The sequence below is a fragment of the Molossus molossus genome, unplaced genomic scaffold, assembly GCF_014108415.1.
Source record: "Molossus molossus isolate mMolMol1 unplaced genomic scaffold, mMolMol1.p scaffold_m16_p_22, whole genome shotgun sequence".
NCBI classification, from domain to species: domain Eukaryota; kingdom Metazoa; phylum Chordata; class Mammalia; order Chiroptera; family Molossidae; genus Molossus; species Molossus molossus.
In genome coordinates, this window is record NW_023425358.1 from 35,074,337 (window position 1) to 35,094,655 (window position 20,319).

The 20,319-nt window shown below is 37.6% G+C and overlaps 1 protein-coding gene across 2 annotated transcripts; it reads right to left on the reverse strand.

Moving 5' to 3' along the window:
* Window positions 1-514: 514 nt before the first annotated feature.
* Window positions 515-19,024, reverse strand: RSRC2 (arginine and serine rich coiled-coil 2). Of its 2 annotated transcripts, XM_036276689.1 has the most exons (13): window positions 18,902-19,004; window positions 18,607-18,660; window positions 15,083-15,190; window positions 14,413-14,569; window positions 12,353-12,396; window positions 11,495-11,572; window positions 9,778-9,990; window positions 8,697-8,900; window positions 6,410-6,532; window positions 4,224-4,303; window positions 2,994-3,226; window positions 2,250-2,339; window positions 515-1,258 (listed from the first exon to the last, which is right to left on the reverse strand). In XM_036276689.1, exons 6-13 carry the CDS (start codon window positions 11,500-11,502, stop codon window positions 1,079-1,081), a joined length of 1,131 nt encoding a protein of 376 aa, XP_036132582.1. In that variant the 5' UTR covers window positions 11,503-11,572; window positions 12,353-12,396; window positions 14,413-14,569; window positions 15,083-15,190; window positions 18,607-18,660; window positions 18,902-19,004; the 3' UTR covers window positions 515-1,078. The 2 variants fall into 2 exon arrangements, with proteins under 2 accessions (XP_036132582.1, XP_036132581.1); XM_036276688.1 differs by lacking the exons at window positions 11,495-11,572; window positions 15,083-15,190; window positions 18,607-18,660 and having other exon boundaries at window positions 9,778-9,968; window positions 18,902-19,024.
* Between the last annotated feature and the right edge of the window lie 1,295 nt (window positions 19,025-20,319).

The window sequence follows — 20,319 nt, forward strand, 5'->3', positions numbered from 1 at the left end:
CTTAATTATCCTGTATCACAAAAACATGCCTAACAAGTTGATGAGACTCAGTAACTCTGGTTTTTAAAATAAAGTTTTACCACTAGTAAGTCTTCCAGTGTTATATTGTGCTACTACATTGTAGCAATCTTTTCCAAAGGATTTTTCTAGGGAAAGTTAATGAATTACAAGTTCCGTAGTTTCCTCCCTCCACTATATTTATGCCCTAGTCAATTTAGTAAAAGTCGTTTTAGTACTTTATGCTAGAGAAGACTTCAGAGGGATAATGAGCAAAGGGCATACAAAGAACTTGTTATAAGGCACTTTATTAAAATAAAAGTGCTTACATCCCTTTAAGGTATTAATCTATTTCCTGAATAACATATGGAATATTTAACAAATACTGTACACCAATTCTGCTCCTTATAATAGTAGGAAAACAGTATTATTTTAATGTTTGTTTACTATTAACTTCCTTTTACATTTTTGCTCACTATGGTACTGCCAATTGCATTAAAAAAAAAAAAAAAAAAAAAAAGGAATTTTTAGCCACTTTTCTAATAGCAATCGCAAAATGCTACAGAAACCATGAAACAAATTCAAATGATTCCAGGTAACTTAAAATTAACACCAGTTTTGAGAAAACCATTTTTATTATCAACACCCAGCTTATTTGTACTGGTATGTACCAAATGGCCAGATCTTCTAAAGAACATCTACATTAACATTTCTTTCAATGTTTCAAGAGATGAAAATAACTGTACAAGGTTAAGTACAAAAGTACACAAGACAGCGGACACGAAAAAATCCATGTATGTGATTTTATCCCACCTGCGGCTTTTATATATTTTGAAAGAATTCATGAACTAAAAAATATTGTCCTTCTATAGTCCTGTCAAGTTTAATGGAAGTGGGTTTAACCTAATTACAACACTAACACCAGTATCACTGATCTGATATTTACAAAAAATCGTTATTTTTCAATAAATTAAAGTCAATGCAACACCCATGCAAGCTAGAATTCTAGCTGTTTGGTGAACAAGGACCTGACATCAGAACCAGAAGTCTAGAAAGTTCCAAACATTAAGTGAGATCTTTTTCAAACTGCATCCATTCCTCGCATCGATGAAGTGAAACCCAATCCCATTCCTCTTTGTGTGTGGGTCTGTGACCTTGCCATTTCATATTGGGCATCTAGATTTCGAAACACTTCTTCCTGTTGCTTCAAAGTCTTGTAACTTTCTTCATCAACTGAGCTACATCCAGCTTCATCTTCACTCTAAATATCAGGTAGAAAATATATTAAATTTATATGGGAATAAAAATTACTTCTCTCACTTCACAGTATCAGCAAATTACATTTTTAGGATTCATAGCTCCCTTCATTCATTCAGCACCTATGTTCTTTTTAGGTACTGGGATGTAACAAAAATCAACCTCTTTTTAGTGAGCATGATGAAGAACATGCAGAGCATGCCAGGCAATGTATAAACAGCCAGCTCAGAGCAGCTCAGTTTAAGCTAAGTATACTTTTCAATGTAAAACCAAGTCCCTTAGTAATAACCAATACCCGAGCATTTGTGTACCTTTCCAGGTTGTATGAAATCTAACACTGTATCTCTAGTATATGTCACTCGGCACAAACTCATTTTTTTCTACATTAGAAAAAAAAAAAGAAAAGCTTCTGCGACTCTTTAAAAAAAATCAGTACAGCGTGGGCCCTCGGACCAAGGAGTCCTGGCTTCAATTCCAGTCAAGGGCATGTGCCTCAGTTGTGGTTTGTCCCTGGTCAAGTTGTAAGGGAGGCAACTAGTTGATGTGTCGTACCCCCCACCACTCTACTTGAAGATAAATGGAATATCCTTGGGTGGTGAGGATTAAAAAGAAAAAAAAAAAAATCAAAACAAAATCAAGTCTTACTCTACCAGCTAGAATTAACCTTAAATGAGCAGTATTTATTTTTAAAGCAAATCCATTAATTCCTTTTTACAATTTATTTACAAACAGAAGCTCATGATCTCAAACAATGTTTACCTAAGGTATAATACACAATAATAATAATAAATCTGTTAAGTTAGGCCAAATAATGTGTGTTGTCACCTAGGGATAACACCGTATCACTTTAGTTAATTCTGTGAGATTAATGCGGAGAATATAAACAAAAAAACACCAAAAGTTGACACATCACTGAAATAATTTTGAAGCTGAGAAGCAATACTACCATGAAAATATAAATTAGCATAAATTTTAATAAAAGTGTATATACTCACCTTAATACCCATTAATTTCCTAAATTTGACGTTTTGGTCCTTGTTCCCAAAATTCAGTTTTTCCCATATTTCAGCAGACTGGGATTTGTCCTATTAAGAAAACACTGAACTTTTAGAACACACTAAAACTTTTAGAATATATAAAACTTAAATATCTTTCATTAGAGTATAAAATCTTTTCACATTATAAAGTAAAAGAAACAATAGCATTCATGACATTCTACCAACTGAGTTTATAACTACATTAAGATTTCTATTACAGAGTAATGAAGCAAAGAAATACAAATACATCATAATATAGCTTATGAAAAAAAACTAAGCTAAGAAGTTCCTTTTTCCTTAATCAATATATAACATTACTGGTTTGCCTAGATAACTTTTATTTTCAGTAATAAATGTGGCAAATTAAACTATTCCAATCAGGTTCTCAGAAGAAAAGCCCAAACAAATTTTTTCCAATACAAATTTTTTTCTTTTAATACTGATTTTATTTTAGAGAGAGAAAAAGAGAGACACATCCATAAGAAAGAGAACCAGTAATTGGCTGCCTTCTGCATGCTCCCTACTGGGTGGGGATTGAGCCCACAACGGGGCATGTGCCCTGACAGGGAATGGAACCAGGACCTCTCAGTCCATGGGACAACACTCAATCTACTGATGCACACTGGCAGGATCAAACTTGTTTTTCTAAGCAACTGCTAATTAGGAATAAACAAAAAAAAAGAGGGGAATAAAAGAACTTACCCCTTCTTTCTTCCCTTGCCAAAGCATTTTCCTTTTTTTCTCTTGTTCAGCAAACTTCATTGGATTCACAGCTGCTGGGTTGTAATAGCTAGGTACAGCGATCCCAGTCTCTGCTAAAGCTTTAGCCTGCAGGGCTGCCATCTGAGCCGCCATAGCTATCTGAGGAGTTACTTGCGTCCCTGATGCCAACAGGGCCGCAACATTGAGAACCGAACCTCCAGTAGCTGCAGCGGCTGAAAGAGAAGATAGTATGACTGAACATTAGGTTAAAAGCAAAAACATGTACAGTACAAATTATTATGGAATGAATTTATATTTATAAAGAGAATTCTGCAAATAGTTAATAGGTATATGATTTCAATAGAAATGAACTTTGGTGCTTGTAGTTAAACTTATAAACACAATTAAAAACTTGTATTTATACGGTTCTCTAGTTTATAAAATGATTTCAGACATCTCAAAGTCCTAACAAATGTTTAAAAATATTAAAATAAGTATTGTGCAAATTTAAGATATTAAACAGAAAGACTTCTAATTACATTTTTCTGTCAGTCCAGAATACAAGCTTAAGAAGTTCTCTAAATTACTAACATTATTTCCATAAATGGTACTTTATAAAATTTTAAAGTACCACTTAAAATAATTTTTGTTTTTATTGATGTTTTTAGAGAGAGGAAGGGAGATAGAGAGAAACATCGATGTGAGAAACATTGACTGGCTGCCTCCTGCACACCCCCTGCTGGGGACTGGGCCTGCAATCTGGGCATGGACCATGACTGGGAATAGAACCGGGACCTCTCAGTTGATGGGGCTGATGCTCAATCCATTGAGCAACACCAGTTCCACTATCTGCTAGGCAATGACAAAACCAAACCAACCAACCAAGAAACCAGATCAAAAAACTCCCCTAAAACCCACCTTCCAGATTACATTTCATTCAATTCAACAGGCAATGTTTACGCTGTGTCTAAAAACTTGATTTGATAAGCAGACACAATACACATTCCAGTTCAGGCCATCATCTTCAATAAGCTGCCTTTCCAAAGTCAAAACTAATCCAAATAGACCAAATCAGAAATATAAATGCATAAAGATTTTATGAGGTAGGAAAGTTAATCAACAACAAAAAAAAGATGTTACAGCATAATGACGGGTAGGAGGGATCACAGGTGATTTTATTCCTATTACTTTTTTGAACTTTTCTAATTTACTTTCATAACAAAAAATTACCTGCAGCTATTTCTTGTTGTTTCTGTTTTTCAACCATTTCCTTTTCTCGTTGTTCTTGTAACTTCTTCGCCCTTTCCAACCTGTCAAAGACCATGTAAATAAAGTTAAATTAATATAAAACCCGTATTAGTCTGTATTTCTCTGAATGTACACAAGCAGACACCAAACACTTTATCTAGAATTTTAAATTAAGATTCTTTCCCAAATTGGTAACTGTATGTGGGGAATCAAAGGCAAACACTCTTAAGACATGATCAGTCACAGGTAAATACTATTTTAAAATTTACTAAATAGCAAAAAACTGGAATAGTTTTTATATACAGTTCTCACAGTTTGGTTTAAAAATAAAAATCATTCAATATCAGTAATGTACAGAAATAAAGATAAAATGAAATCTTGCAAATAACATTGAGAGCTGAGTAATCTTAGAGTATGTTAAGTATGAAATAACATTTACAGATTTACCAAATGCTTCTGGGCGGGGCAGATACAGAATAAGGCCAATCAACATGCAATGACTTTTTGCATTTAAATACTTTATTATATAGCCTTCAAATTAATAAAAATTAAAAAAAAAAACCAACCCCTTCACAACAGGCACACAAACCCAAACTGTCATCCTCTATAATCTAATAAAAAGGAGAGAGGAAAAACTCTATTAGAAAATTACTCTTAGTAGCTGAAAAAAAAATGTATCATTAGCAAAGGAACTGGAAACATGAAACAAATTCATCCCAAAACAAAATATATTCTGGTTCACATTGAATTCACTAATGAATACATATACTAAATGTGCTGCCAAACCAACAGCTAATCCCTATATAGCAATCCCTAAATAATATCTCCATAAGAGTTCCTGAAAGAGAAACCACCTCTTTAAAAGAATTCCTTGATTTATCAATTACAAGTTAAACGCCACCCCCCCCTTTCCTTTGAACGAGGTACCAAGGGGCAAAGATTGGGGGAAAGGTTGTTTTTAATCATCACCCAAGGACACTTTTCCATTGAATTTTTTTTAGATACAGTGAAGGGAAGGAGGGTAGGAGGGGAAAGAGAAAGCGCGAGAAACATCGACGTAAGAGAGACACACAGATTGGCTCCCTCTTGCAGGACCCCAACTGGGGTTGGGGATCAAATCTGCAACCGAGGTACATGCCTTAGACTGGGAATCGAACCTGCCAACTCTTTGGTCCATGGGCCGACACTCTAACCGCTGAGCCAAACTGGCCAGGGCAGGTTTTTTGTTTTGGAGGGACTATGGGTAGAAAAACACACTGATAGTAAGTTGCAGAGCATTATTTTTTAAGTAAAAAAATAACAAAAAAAACCTTCAGATGCCAGTCACAGTTTCAACTTTAATAAAATTAAAAAACTAAAACATACCTTGCAGTAAATAAATTTTATGATTTTTAAAATACTGTGGTAAATTATTTCCTAATACCGTTGATCTGTTTCAGAATAAAAAATATGTGTGAACTACTATTGGTTGCACATTTAAAACGGCCATTGCAAGTTTGGGATTAACACCATTCACTAAGGTGAATGGAATGAAGGAGGGGTGAGCTCACACCTTTGCTGCTGCTGCTGTTCAGTGGGAGTTTCTGCCAGGATGGGTTCACAGAGCAACAGCCCATCAGGTCACATTGTGACAACTGTCTTTTTGCAATGAAAAAACAAACAAACAAACTCCATTTCATAATGAAAAAGTCAAAATCAAAAGAACATCGTTTTCAGAATGTGAGAAAACCTGCAAACAAGAGCTTCGAGTTCCTGTTAGGGCACATGTCCAGGTTGTGGGACAAATCCCCAGTGGGGTGCATGCAGGAGGTGGCCAATCGATGTTGTCTCTCATCAATGTTTCTCTCTCTAAAATCAATCAAGAAAAAAGTTTTAATTCCAAACTAAAAATATGTAAGAGTCTATAGTTAAGAAAATAAAGCAGTTAATCATGAAGGGAAAAAGAGGAACCACTTCAGACTCGCAATCTTTCCACACTCATGCAATGAAGTAAATGTTTAAAATAAAAAATCACTTACTTAGTTCTAGACCACAAAGATGGGACAGCACTCATGGCTAGATTAAACTATTTCAATCATCCTCTGACTGAAAGCGTTCATTTTGTCCACATGATTGAGCATCCACTTCAAGGTAAAAAAATACATCAAATAAAAAGGAAATATACACACCTCCTAGCAAGAGCTTCTTGTGCATCCATTGCTGTGTTTCTGCCTCTGAAGGGTGGTGGACTAGGTGTTCCACTTAAACTTCTGCTAAATCTTCTTGGTTTTTCAATTCTCTTCTTTCTATCTCTGTAATAAATCGTATTTTACATGTCTCAGTATGGCCAAGCAATAATAATTTTGTTGAATCAAAAGCAATTATATTTACATAGTTCATAAAGTCAAACTTCAAAGAAATATATTTTGAATCCATTGCTTTCCACCCCCGTCCTACATCTTCCACAGGTATCTTAAGTTCCTTGTGTATATGGCTAGTTCTCTAAGTTCATTTAACCATCCCTGTTACAGATGGACATTTAGGTTGTTTCCAATCTTGCTGTTATACCCCATGTTGTGAAGACTAGCCTCGTACATTAATCATTGTATACTTTTATAGGTAAATATGTAGAATTGGATAGGTTAAATGTTTCTAGTATTTTAGTCTAAAATGAATTTGTAGCTGTTTTAAAAAATACAAGGAATGAACCACTAAAACAAAGAATTAGAAAAATAAGACAAAAGACAGACACCGATCAGAATAAAAAGTACCAATAGCCACAACTAGAAACGCCATAAATAATTATCTGAATTGCCCAAATGGCAATTAAGAAATTAACGGTCCCCCTGGCCAGTTTGGCTCAGCGGTTAGAGCGTCAGCCTGCAGTCTAGAGACCTGGGTTTGGTTCCCGCTAAGGGCTTGTACCTCAGTTACAGTTTGATTGCGGCCCTGGTTGGGTTGTGCGGGCGGCAACCACTTGATGTGTCCCTTTCACGTCAATGTTTCTCTCTCTCTCTCTCTCCCGCTCCATCTGAACAAAAAATGGAAAAATGTCCTCGGGTGAGGATAAAAAAAAAGAAATTAACGGTCAAATTACCATGTACCTTAGATTCACTAATTCTCTAATTGGTATTTTCAAACGAGTAAACTACTACAAAGTAAAACCACTAATTAAAAACCGATAAACTGATCAAGCAATAAACCAAGTTACTGTAAGACGCTCAGGTCTACTTTTATCTATATTCAGTCTATTATAGATGGACTTAGGCAATAACAAAAAAGCCTTTTCATTATTTTAGTATCGGTATCTCTGACTATACATATAATACACTATATAACAATCTTATGTAAATGAGAACATATTCTCTGAATATTAAAAATTTCCACCATGTTCATTATTGTCCTGCCTCAACAAATTAAAGCCTCCTCTCAATCAAGACAGGTTTGAATTAAACTCATTTTCCTGTTAAAAAATCAAATTCAGCCCTGACCAGTTTGGCTCAGCAGTTAGAATGTTGGCCTGCGGCCAAAGGGTTGTGGGTTTGATTTCTGATCAAAGGTTCAATTCCCTAGCACTGGTTGGGGTCATTTGGGAGGCAACCAATTGATGTGTCTTTCACACATCGATGCTTTTTCTCTCTCCCCGTCCCTTCCTCCCACTCTATCTAAAAATCAATGGAAAAATATTGTTGGGTGAGGATTAACAAAAAACCCCTACAAATAAATAAATTCACAAGGATTCCACTGGTTGATAACATTATCTATGTTTCAGGTATATAATTCTGTAATGCATAATCTAGGCTCATCTTTTTGGGTATCTGAAATGGTATATCCAGTATGGTTGGTTAAACCACATATAATGACTTTGCATCCAGACACATTTGGGACCTGACCTCGGTTTTCCCATTTAATAATTTTAATTATGATTCTGGGCTTCTGGGCAAGTTACTCAACCTCTCTAAGTCCTTTAAGTCCAATGAACCTAGCTCACAAAACAGTTGTTCTGAGAATCAGATGAGCCAATACAAGGAAAAAACTATGCCACAATACATAACATATGGTAGAGATGCAATAAATGTAAGCTACTGTGGTTATAACATAAACACAATAAATTCAGCGTACCAAACAACTAAAATAATTTTATTATTATTTTTTTTATTTTTTGGTACATGCCCCTAGCGGGAAGCGAACCGGGACTCTCTGGTCCCCAGGCAGATGCTCCAACCTCTGAGCGAAACCAGCCAGGGCTAAAATAATTTTAAATAGAACTTTTCAAACCTTCACTTCGTAACAATCTGAATAAATTAGACTATGAAAGAATGCTACACAAATATTTAGGTTTCCTCTTTCTAGGTCAGGATGTGATTCTTCAGTCAATAAATTCCGACCCACAATTTAAATATTCTCAAATTGACAGGAGACAAACAGAGCGTAGAAGGGTCCTATTTAATTTTAACCATGATAGGGAAAACCCACCGACTTCTACTCCTTGTCCTACTCCGGCTTCTACTCCTATGCCTGTGTCTTGATCTGGAGCGGGAACGAGAGCGGATCCGACGTTTTCTTTCCCTGCTTCTGGATCGTGATTTCTTCCTCTCTCTGCTTCTGGATCTTGATTTTTTACGCTCCCTACTCCGGGATCGAGACTTCTTCCGGTCCCTGCTTCTACTACGATGACGCCTGAAATTAAAGCACACAAATCTAGTTAGAAGTGGATCTTTTCAATTACAGACATTATGAATTAGTTTATCTGTAGTGTATGCAGTCAAGACAGGTAATAAACTACACAGTATTGTGCACAGAAAAGATAGTTTGAGGTTTTCAATGGAAGGAGTTATAACAGAAAATGGACCTTTGTTCTTAATCATGTGCCTTAGCAAACTCAGTATAACTATGTCAAAAATACAATCATCCTACCCCAACTTAAGATTAGTAAAGTTCAAAATCTATTGCCTTACTAAAATATTTATAAAACCTAAGAATACACTTAATCATATTAATGTAATACTAAGTATCTGTGACAAAATAGGATACCATATGTTCCTCACAGAAATCTCCACACACATGGTAAATACTGGCTTCTTAAAACAAAAATCCCACAAATTTGAGTCATGACCCAGTATCTCAAAAATGTTTGTATCTATACAAGAGAAAAATCTAGATTAGATTTAGCAGCAAACAAATCCTACAATGAAAAAGAGTTGTTAAATTGGCTTAAATTAATATAAAAACAGTTTAGCAATATAATTTTTTCACTGCAAAAGACAGATAAGTCAAGAAGTTAAAAAATATATACATAGTTGCTAATTGAATATGCTAAGCAAAATCATCCCAACCCCCCAGTCTTGGGACACCATATTTTTGCCTTTATCAAAAACCAAAGCCCAAAAGACTTTTATTAGTGGACATTAGTGAGCAAAGGAATAAGTGAAGTTAGGGGGAGGGAGGATCAATGTTCTAATGAAGATTTTTGGGGGTAGTACTAGGTAATGAGAAGCTTTATGCAATTTAGGAGCTCTTCAGAAGGCACTAACTCATCAACACCAAAACTAGTTACCTTTCACGAGACCTAGATCTTGAGTGACTTCTGCCTCTTGATGATTTTCTTTCTTTGCGTTTGTGTCTGTCCTCACCATTTTCAGATGAATTTAATCGCTCTCTTCCTTTATCAGAAGAATGTTCTTTGTCATTATGTTCCTCAGACTTGTGTTTCTTAGAGGATTTATCTTTGGATTCATGTCTTCTTGCCTGTTTTAAGAAGAAGTTGGTTCTTTCAGGAAAATAGTGCAACAAAGAGAGTTAGTATGGGTATCAGTAGACAAAAATGTTGTGATGCAACATTAGTAACCTTAGGAGTATGCGGCAAATTTAAAAAATGATCTAGTTTCACATCACCCACATGTTCCAGTTGTATATCTCTAATTTTACCTTTTCTTTATAAACTCCCCAAATGCAGTTTCCTCCCCTAAACATTTTCAATACCAAAATTAAAATAATTTTCAATGTTGAAAATACGAACCCCTAATGTCTTCTATCATAAATAAGGGAAGTACACATGTATCAAAAATTTTTTAAATTTACCAACAAACCTTTTAGATGAACAGACCAAGTATACACATCAACTTCTAAATCCAGAGGACATATTATTTGAAGTTTAAATAGTTAACAGTAATAAAGATAATAAGGACACAAAGAAATGCACCAGAAAATGCATTTCAAATTAGGTAGCTAAATTATTTTACTAAGTATTAATATTTCTGCAATTTCAAATTACACAGAGCTGAAGTGTCCTTTTTATAGCTATAATGCCACATTCTCTCTAAAAGACGTCTCTCGATTTTACTCCCAAAGTCTAAACTGTGAGGCAATCACTTTTCATCTTGCAATATCCCAACAGGCTTGGAGTTCTATTTATATTTCATGTACCTAGGATAGAAAATGGCAATTGCATCTGTTTTAATTTTTATGCAACCAAACTAGGTATAACATAATCAATCCCCATACCATTACACAATATATTTCTCCTGTACTCTGAAAGATTAAAAACCAAGGCTTGTTTACACAACATATGCAGAGACTGAGCTAAAATTGTATGATCAAGTCTCCATCTTACATACTTAATTAGAAGTGCAAAATGTTAGATTTCCCCACATTAGTATTTGTCAAATTCATCTTGTAGCTAAATAAAATCCTGGACATCTCAGAATCACAATTATAAAGCTGGAAGGAAACTCAGACCCTCTAATTCCTCTTACTTTATGTGTAACTGAACTGAGATCTAAAGTCACAAAGCTACCCAACAGCAGAGCTGAACCCAGGCCCCATGTTCTCCTGATGCTCAAGCCACTGCTTTTCTATAATATGACATTTATTTCATGTTTCCCAGAATACGCAATACTTCTTTACACTTAAAATTAACTTAAAACAAGAAATCTTGGCCAAACAGTTTAGAACATGCATGATGATATATTTGAAAATGATCATAATATGCAATTTATTATTTTTCAGAAAAATAAGAGACCTGGAGACACAGCTAATTTTTAGTTTCATTGCCAGTTCTCTATAATGAGCTTTTAAAGAAATATTTCTTTGATTTTGCCATATAGTAGCAAACTGTAAAGGTGTTAAGTGGTTAAACTTCCAAAGGTTTTAGAGTTTATTTCAAACCAGTTTTTCACTTGTAACATTGTTATTAATTTAAAAAAACCATTAAAACCCTTAACTGATTTAAGATATACTTAAGGGAAATAGGAGTTTGAATGACTAATAGTTACCTTATCATGAAGTAGGCTTATTATTTTGCTATCTGAGTCTGCAGCGTCTTCTGTTCAGTCTCTTCGCGCATTAGCACGCTGAGTATGATTTATTATAGAAATGTTATCATGTGAGCTAAACAAAATAGTCATTTTCACAAAAACTCTCCTAAATTAAAAATTTAACAGAGCTTCCATTAGGGGAAGAGGTGAAGTCCCTGACCACATTTGTTTTAGGACCCTTGCCCAGCCCCCATAAGACTCTTTGCCCTTTTTGGTTGCTAATTCTGCTCTTCCTGTTGGCTCCCTGGGTCTTCTCAGGTGGGTAAGTTAACTGCTCTGCCATATAGCTGCTGCCTTTCTTCTTCCTCAAGTTTTGCTCTCACCGCCACTTCTAACTGCCCTTCACTGACACTTTTATTTCAAAATTTGATACCACTATTAGAGAAACAGAACTAGTTGACTAATGAAAAGAGGACTCTTGTTATCTTCCATAAAGAAAAAGTAGCCCACAGAAATCTAGCGTATTGCTATTTAAAAATCCTGAATGGTCATCAGGCATAAGGAGACTCGGGACCTCATATTAATGGAAGCTCTGTGTGACAGGCCTAAAAAAACCAATTATATTCTTCATATGAAATTTTTATTGTGAATATTTTCACAACATAATAAAATTAATAGTTTTTGAATGAACTTTTCATATAAACTATCTTCTTGAAAAACGATGAATCCAAATCATGCTTATTTTATAACTCAATTAACCTTTTAAATTTCAAGTTTTGGTACTTACCTTGGCAATATCATATATTCACACAAACATTTCTACCAGATACTTTACAAGTATTTCAAACTGCCTATTCACTACAAAGTGTTAATTACCTCTTTGCTTCTGCTCCGGCTCCTGTGTTTTCTTCCTTCATTATCTGTGAAGACACAAACATTCACAATAAACAAAGATATAGAAAGAAACATCTCAAATACAAATTCCAACACTCATATAAAGGACAATTTCCAGAACTTTTGACTTACTAGTCTCTTCCAAAAATTATTTTTTATAGCAGAGTAGGATTGTTCTACATTAATACCATATATATTTGAAAAATATCAAGCAATCGGAACCAGAATATAATCAAGAGACAGAAGCAAAAAAAGGGAAAAGGTCCATTAGAAATCAAAACAGACATTGTCTTTTAGGCAGTTGAAGACTCAGTATTTTATAAAACAATCTGATTAGCTAGCCCATCCTGTTTCCTAGTCCATTGCAAATTTATAAAAAGGCTTATTAGAGGCAAACAATTAAGAACAAAAACAAAGGATACAAGAGAAAAACAGGTTGAATTATACTGGTTTAAGTAGTCAAAAGGATGTTATAGTTTAGAAAAACTTCCATTCAAAATAATTTACAATACCGTAGTTTCAAGTATATAGACAAAAAGTTATATTTGAACCATACTGTGGATGATTATCTGTGGACACAAAGGATAAAAAACTAGAGCTCAAGCCTTAAAACTTTAAAACTTTACTATTCTACTCCTCGCTTAACATCTTCATTAAATAGCAATACTAGTTTGGTGTTTTGTGTTTTTTTAATCCTTACCCGAGGACATTTTTCCCATTTTTTTGTTTAGACAGAGTGGGAGGGAGGGAGAGAGAGAGAGAAACATCAACGTGAAAGGGACACATCAAGTGGCTGCCTCCTGCACGATCCAACCGGGGCTGGGGACAAACTGCAATCGAAGTACATGCCTTTAGCAGGAACCGAACCCAGGCCTCTCTGGGCTGCAGGCCGACGCTCTAACCACCGAGCCAAACCGGCCAGGGCGTGTTTTTGTTTTTGTTTTAAATAGCAAAACATCATGCTGTCTATAATACATCAGTCTAGTTTTATAAATAAATGAATAAGGTGCATTTCAAAATGCCAAACCTGCTGGTTCAGAAGTATTCTAACGTTAAGTTACAAAAAAAAAGGTTAAGTCCTGGCAAGAGAGCTTAGTTGGCTGGAGCATTATCCCGATAGGCCAACCTTTTGGGTTTGATCCCCAGTTAGGGCATATACAAGAATCAACCAATGAATGCATAAAATGAATGGAGCAACAAAACCATGTCTCTCTCTCTCTCAAAAAAAAGGGCAAGGTTAGCCCTGGTCGGTTTGGCTCAGTAGTTGCAGAGTCGGTCTGCGGACCAGAGTCTCGCGTTTGGTTGTCGCTAGGGCACATACCAAAAAAGGGACAATGTTAAAAATGTTCTTCTTATAACTTGTATCAAAGAATGTTAAATAAACTCAGAGTAATGTATCTCTGTCCAGAGTACAAGGTTTGGCAAAAGTTGGCTTACAGTTCACACGAAAAAACATAATACAAGAACAAACTCTTTGTTTCATGTATTCACAACTGCAAACCAACTTTTGCCCACCCCAGTACATCCTTCAACATGTTGCCAATGTTGAAAGAATGAAATTTAAACATCTTAGTGTGGCCCTGGCCGGTTTGGTTCAGTGGTTAGAGCATCGGCCTGCGGTACAGAGAGACCTGGGTTCGGCTCCCGCTAAGGGCGCGTACCTCTGTTGCAGTTTGTCCCCGGCCATGGATGGGTCGTGCGGATGGCGACCACTCGATGTGTCCCTTTCACAATGATGTCCCCCCCCCCCCCACTCTATCTGAACAAGAAATGGAAAAACGTTTCGGGTGAGGATAAAAAAAAATAATAATAATAAAAATAAATAAACAAACATCTTAGTGTTAAACAAGTTATTATGACACAAATTTAAACATACATTGTTGCCTCTGAACAAGTAATAAAATGGCTACATTGGAATATTTATATTTCTCTTAACGAAAAACAACAACAAAAAACTCTAAACAAGTTTGTCTTATACCCGTTTACACAGATTATAACAAATGCTGGTAGTGTTTTGTTTTATCATTCCCAAAAATTCATACCTGACTTTCGTTTTCTTTCTCTTGACCTTGATCGTGATCTTGAATAATGATGTTTTGAGGCTCTAGGAGAAACAGATACATCTGACTGCTCTTTTTTCTTATCTCTATCTGGGGATGTCTTTTCTGGGGCTAGTCCATCTCTTTCAGTATCACTAGCCTAAAAGTTTAAAGAAAAATGATTGTTGTGAGTTCTTAATTACATTTAAAATTATTACCAACTTCTTAAAAGAGAGGGTGGGGAGGGAAGGGGAAGATAATCATCCTTGAATTTTACTTAACAAATTTAAAAAAAAAAATCAATAAATCAGAATGGCTGATTTCCAGTTAGTTAAATATTTACACTTTGTCCCTGATAAATAGGCCTAAATAAATTGAAATGGTAACTAAGCTAATACCAAAGGCATATGGAATTAGACTAATGTATCTTTAAATATTTAATCATTTTTATTACATTCAAAACATGGGGGAGAAGAGAATAAGGGCTCCAAGTCTTTCCAATAAACATTCAAGCAGAGAAAATATAGCCCATTTCAAATTTGTGAATTCAATTAGCCAACTAGACAAATACTTTTTAAATTAATTGTTAAAGGTTAAAGAGACTCAAGACTATAAAATCTTAAAACCAGAGAGAATGCTTCTGAAAAGAGTAACAGAAAAGTAAGTAACTTACCTATCTGAGAACCCAATCTTAATTTCATTAACCCTCTTTAATGAAAACAGCCCCTTGGCACAGTGTTGCTGCAAAATATGGTCTGCCTCTCCTCACAAATGCTCTGGGCTATGGAAACATCAAGTTTTTTTCCTGCTTTAAAGCAGTTTATACGTTATCATAACATAAGTTTTAAAAAATTACAACAGTAGTTAAACTAAAGTGTACACACTCTTTCCCAGAGACCTGTCAATTTACTCCAAGAGCAGGTTTCTTCATCTAAATACAATTCTTTGTTTTCCAGTTTACAGAAGACAGTTTCACCTGCCTTTCACATAACTACAAAGTACTTGGCACGGAAATAAATCAATGTTTGAGGAAGAAATGAATTCTTAGTTATTAGTTTTCCACTAAAAGTATTTCTGTGGCTCTGCTGAACTGTGTGATCCAAAATAGAAATAACCTGAGTAACACACAAGAGGGAAGAAATTGATTTAAATGAGTCACAGAATAGTTAATATGTCTGGGGAGTTGATTACTCAGGACAGAAGCTGGCAAATTATGGCCCTTCAGCTAAGAATGGCTTTTACATTTGTTATGTGTAGTTAAAAGGAGTGAACAAGCAACACAGCCAGCAAAGAATGTGACAGACACTCTGTGGTCCACAATGTCTAAAATATTTATAATCTCACCCTTTACAAAAGAAAGCTAAATTGGATTGGGCAATCATTATAAATTTTCAGCAGGAATAATCACACGATAACAAAATTCTTCCCTTAGGAAGATTAAGACTAGTTCAGAAAACAAACATGAAGTAAACCAAACAGGGAGTATTTTAATAAATGGGGTGTGAGAGGTTGCAGTATTTCAACAACTACTTACAGAGTATAAAAATGTGCTAAACTCCATGCCAGGCTCCAGAAATAAAATGATAAATTAAAAGGGAAAGATTTACAGGCTAGTTGGGATTCAAGACATAAATTATGTGTTATACCTTTAAAAATGGTACCAAAAAAACCCAATAAGCAACAGAAGGGCCCTAGCTAGGTAGCTCAGTTGGTTAGTGTCATCTCCATACAAGAATCAACCAATGAATTTATAACTGGAACAACAAATCAATGTCTCTCTCTAAGAATCAATCAATAAAATATTTTTTTTTGGTGCTGAAAGGCTTTCATCCCTAAGAATCAAGTCCAACTTTCTCATTTTGAAAAAGAGATCCCGCAACTTTAGCTGACTCACCTAAAGATGATACTCTTCACTGTTCACTATTAATAAATGATGCTGTATCAAACAATTAGGGTGATGCTGATTTTCACGTCAGTCCTTTTATTTTTGTTCTCGTTATCTTTAAGGACTATTTCGGATACATCTATGATGTACTAAGTGTTGGTAAAACTTATGCTTTGTACATAAGAAACTGCAAAAACTTGAAGTATTGATTTCACTTCTAGAAGCACATGCCACACCAAGAGTGAACTCCAGAACCACTGGCACATCTCCTCACTCTTACAGAAATCACGACTAGAATGGAAAACAATCTTTCCGTGGAAGAGCCAGCATCTAGTCAGGCAGTAAGTTTTCAGCCCATGGTTTATTTAGCTAGTTCATGCCTAACACCGCAAAAGACAGGTAATAGGGAAATCAAACACCCTTGGCTGAAGGGAAGGCACCTGGTCATACAGGCACAGGCACCCACTGAGCTCTTGCAAAACTTTTATTTTCACGAGGATATTTTATACTAGCATAATAAAACCACTCCCCCAATAAACTGAATATTAAAATTTCTCTTAAAAGTTTTAAGCTTCGCCCTGGCCAGTTTGGCTCAGCGGTTAATGTGAGCCCGCAGGCCAAGGAGTTTTTAGTTCAATTTCAGTCAAGGGCACACACCTTGGTTGTGGTTTGGTCCCTGGCCCCTGGGTGGGGTCATGTGGGAGGGAGCCAGTCCATGGGTCCCTTTCACATAGATGTTTCTTTCTCCCTCCTTCCTTCCCACTCTATCTGAAGATAAATGGGGGGAAAAAACCTTGGGTGAGGATTAAAAGAAAAAGCAAAACAAAACAAAACAAAAAACAACAAAAACAAAAACGCCTGGCCAGTGTGGCTCAGTGGTTGAGCATTGACCCATGCACCAAAAAGGTCGCAGGTTCAATTCCAGGTCAGAGCACATGCTCAGGTTATGGGCCCAATCCCCAGTGGGGGGGGCATGCAGGAGGCAGCCAATCGATGTTCTCTATCATCAATGTTTCTACCTCTCTCTCTCTCTCCCCCTTCCTCTCTCTAAAATCAATAAAGAAAACAAAAAGAACCCCACGAAAAACAAAATAAAACAAAAAAACCTTACATGCCAACTGCAAAATTGCCCTGTACTCCAGCATTTACTCTATTGGAAGGCCACCATTGTCTCTTAGAACTTACATCTGACTTAAAACACTAGTGAAGCTCCTTCCTTCCTTTGGATGTGTCTTCAAAATTAAATAAATAAATGAATAAACCCCAGTAAACCTCAAGACATAGCATACAAATCTTTTTCCAATGCAAATGAAGGTACTTGGATTTAATACCAGGCCACTTCTCCAGGGAATAATGTCTTTTTATTGAAGGAGGATGTGCAGAAACATATGTTTGAGTTGATTTCATTACTTAAAATATTTGAGACGAAATGAAATATTTTGCGTTAAGTACATTAAAAGGCTCAAAATACTATAAACAAAGAAAAAGGTTAAATAAATTAGTTGCATAAATACGAAACAACCTGCCAACTGTTTGAAACCTTATTTTTTAAAAAACCGATTGTGAATTCAATTCAGTATGGGCTGGAGGGGACCATCCTTTCTAATCCCTGATACCCCAACTATTAGGAACAGAAAACCACATAGGTTTCCATATGCTTACTAATACTATTTGTTCTAGAAAATGAGAAAATCTTCTTAGCCAGTGGGAAGGAATGCAAAATGCCTGCATTTTTCTTTTCACGGGATTAAGTGAAAACGAAGCAACCACACAATACTGTAACGAGATCCATCAGGATCGGGTATCATATGCCCAAAGCAGAGGCTTACTGTTCAGAAGGGCTCATTTAAGAACTGCAGTTTTCATTTAAGGTTAAATGGGTCACCGAGGGTTTCTTACATTTAAAGGAACGACCCAAAGACGGGGCCGGATCACAACGCTCGAACCAGACTTAACACTGGTTACATCACGAGCCGCTCCCGAAATGGAGCATTCAATCAGAAGCCTTCCGACGAAGTCGAATTTTTCCTCCCTTTCCCCAACTATTTCCCCACAGTTGCCCCCTAAGGAAGAAACTAGGGTTTTCAAAGAGGAAACACCGATCGACATTATGCAACTAAAACCATCTTACGGAACGAAGGCACAAAAAGAAAATCGCTACAAACTCTTTTCCCATCCTATCCCTTACAGACCATTGTTTTTTTGTTTTTTTTTTGCATACGACCCCGATCACTCTTCTCTCTTCCCCAGTCCTTCTCCACCGCGAACACATATTCCCCGAGCCTTAACGAAACCCCATGTAAATCACTAACCAGAGCGGGCAAGCTTAACTGAAGGCAGTCCTGGGGGCCGAAAAGAACACAGAGCTGGGAAAGAAAAGAGGAAAGTTCCAGAAAAAAAAGGCACTGCTTGCGGCTCCCCACCCCCACCGACACCGCCTTGGGCCCCCTCCCTACAGCAGGCGGCCATGATGGCGGGCGCAGAAGAAGGCCGCGGCGCCATTTTGTCCACACGCGCGCGCGGACAACAGCTTTGGGAGCCGTTCGCGCAGTCTTGGGAGGGGAGCCGAGCAAGACCCCTGGCTTCAAACTCAGATTCGGCACCTACCGCCATAGTCCAGAGTCCTGGGCCGCTAGGGCGGCGCTGCTACTTGCCGCTCTCAACAGTACTGGCCGCTCTGACGCTTCGCCACAGACTAAATGGCTGGGGCGAGAAACCCGGATGGCACAAAGAGGAAGAGGCCCGGCGCTTCGCACTGCTTGCTGGGAGGCAGGAGGGTGGGGATAAGGCTTTCTAAAGCAACGCGGATCGAGGCGGTGATTGGTGGTTCTTTTGAAGGGGGCGTGTAAAGCCAAGGAGGGGGGCGGGGCCGAGGATGCACTTTAGGAATGCGCTGCCCGATGACCGGAAAGGGTGGGGTTTAGGGTGGGGCCACTTCCTGTTTCGATTCGACAGCAATCTTGGCCTCCTCCGGCCGCCGTAAAAGGGGTTGGGCTTGGTCTTCTCCCGCCAATTCAAAGCGTCGGGCTAGAACCTGAAGAGATTAGGGGCGGTTGCGGGAATCAGAAAGAGGGGCGGTAAACTTGAGTGTTCCGCTTTAGTTTCTCAATTTGCAGGTGAGGAGCGGGAGACGCGCCGCTATAGGGAGCTGGGGGTGGGTTCAGGTGGCGGTGGCAGCGCCCTCAGCCCAGTTCGGGGGTGTTTTCCCATCAGGACGCTGGCGGGAGAGGTTGCAGTCGGTTCTTGCTGGTCCCGATGTCCGGTCGAGCGTTTATGCTTCGTGGTCTCATTGATAGTTTCATTTCGTTCAGTTCGCCAATCTGTTCTCCAGCCAGCAGCCAGAGTGCTCTCCAGTCATTAGTCAGATCATGTCACTCATCTGCTTCGTTAAAAGGTCACATCCACAACCCCAGGCCAGTGCAGAGCAAAAGGATGTTATTGCATGCCCCGGGGGGCGGGGGGCTGAACCCGAAGGAGGAGTCAGCCTCCAGGAACAGCTGGGGTGTAGCTTCGGTACTCGACTTCTAGATTCAGGCCGTTCTTGCTGGGGTGCTCAGCCAGGCCCCTTGTCCACTTTGCAGTGGGACTGGTCTGCTATCACATCCTGCACTTGCTGGGTCATTCATTGTGCCACGGATAATCCGATCATCCGATCATCCGTGCTCAACAGAAGGCTGAGCAAAGGTCATGCAAGCAACTCACTTTTGCATTTCTGCATTTTGCAGACTTTTGCCTTTACCCTTAACCCTTTCGTTAGTGTTCTCCGCCCCCAATCCTGAAGTCAAGGATTCACTTAGCTCCACCATTCATTCAGCACCCGCTCTGCTCCATGCCTGCTCTGGGAGACTGGCAGCCGCCCCAAACTCACTGCAGCCTCTGAGCCTTGGCATTGCTGTTTCCCCTGAGCTTTTCGGGTGTCGGCTCAGATACCATCTCCTCTTTTTCCAAACAGTTCCCCCTTAAGAGACCCTCCCTACCCCTTAGCACGGTTTTGTTTCCTTTGAAACATTTCACACTGTTTGTGA

Coding starts and splice junctions, on each gene's coding strand:
- RSRC2 (XM_036276688.1), bottom strand. Junction 8,901..9,777: donor AGATCTAGGTCTCGTGAAAG/GTAACTAGTTTT, acceptor CTTTAATTTCAG/GCGTCATCGTAGTAGAAGCA. Junction 3,227..4,223: donor ACAACAAGAAATAGCTGCAG/GTAATTTTTTGT, acceptor CTTCTCTTTCAG/CCGCTGCAGCTACTGGAGGT.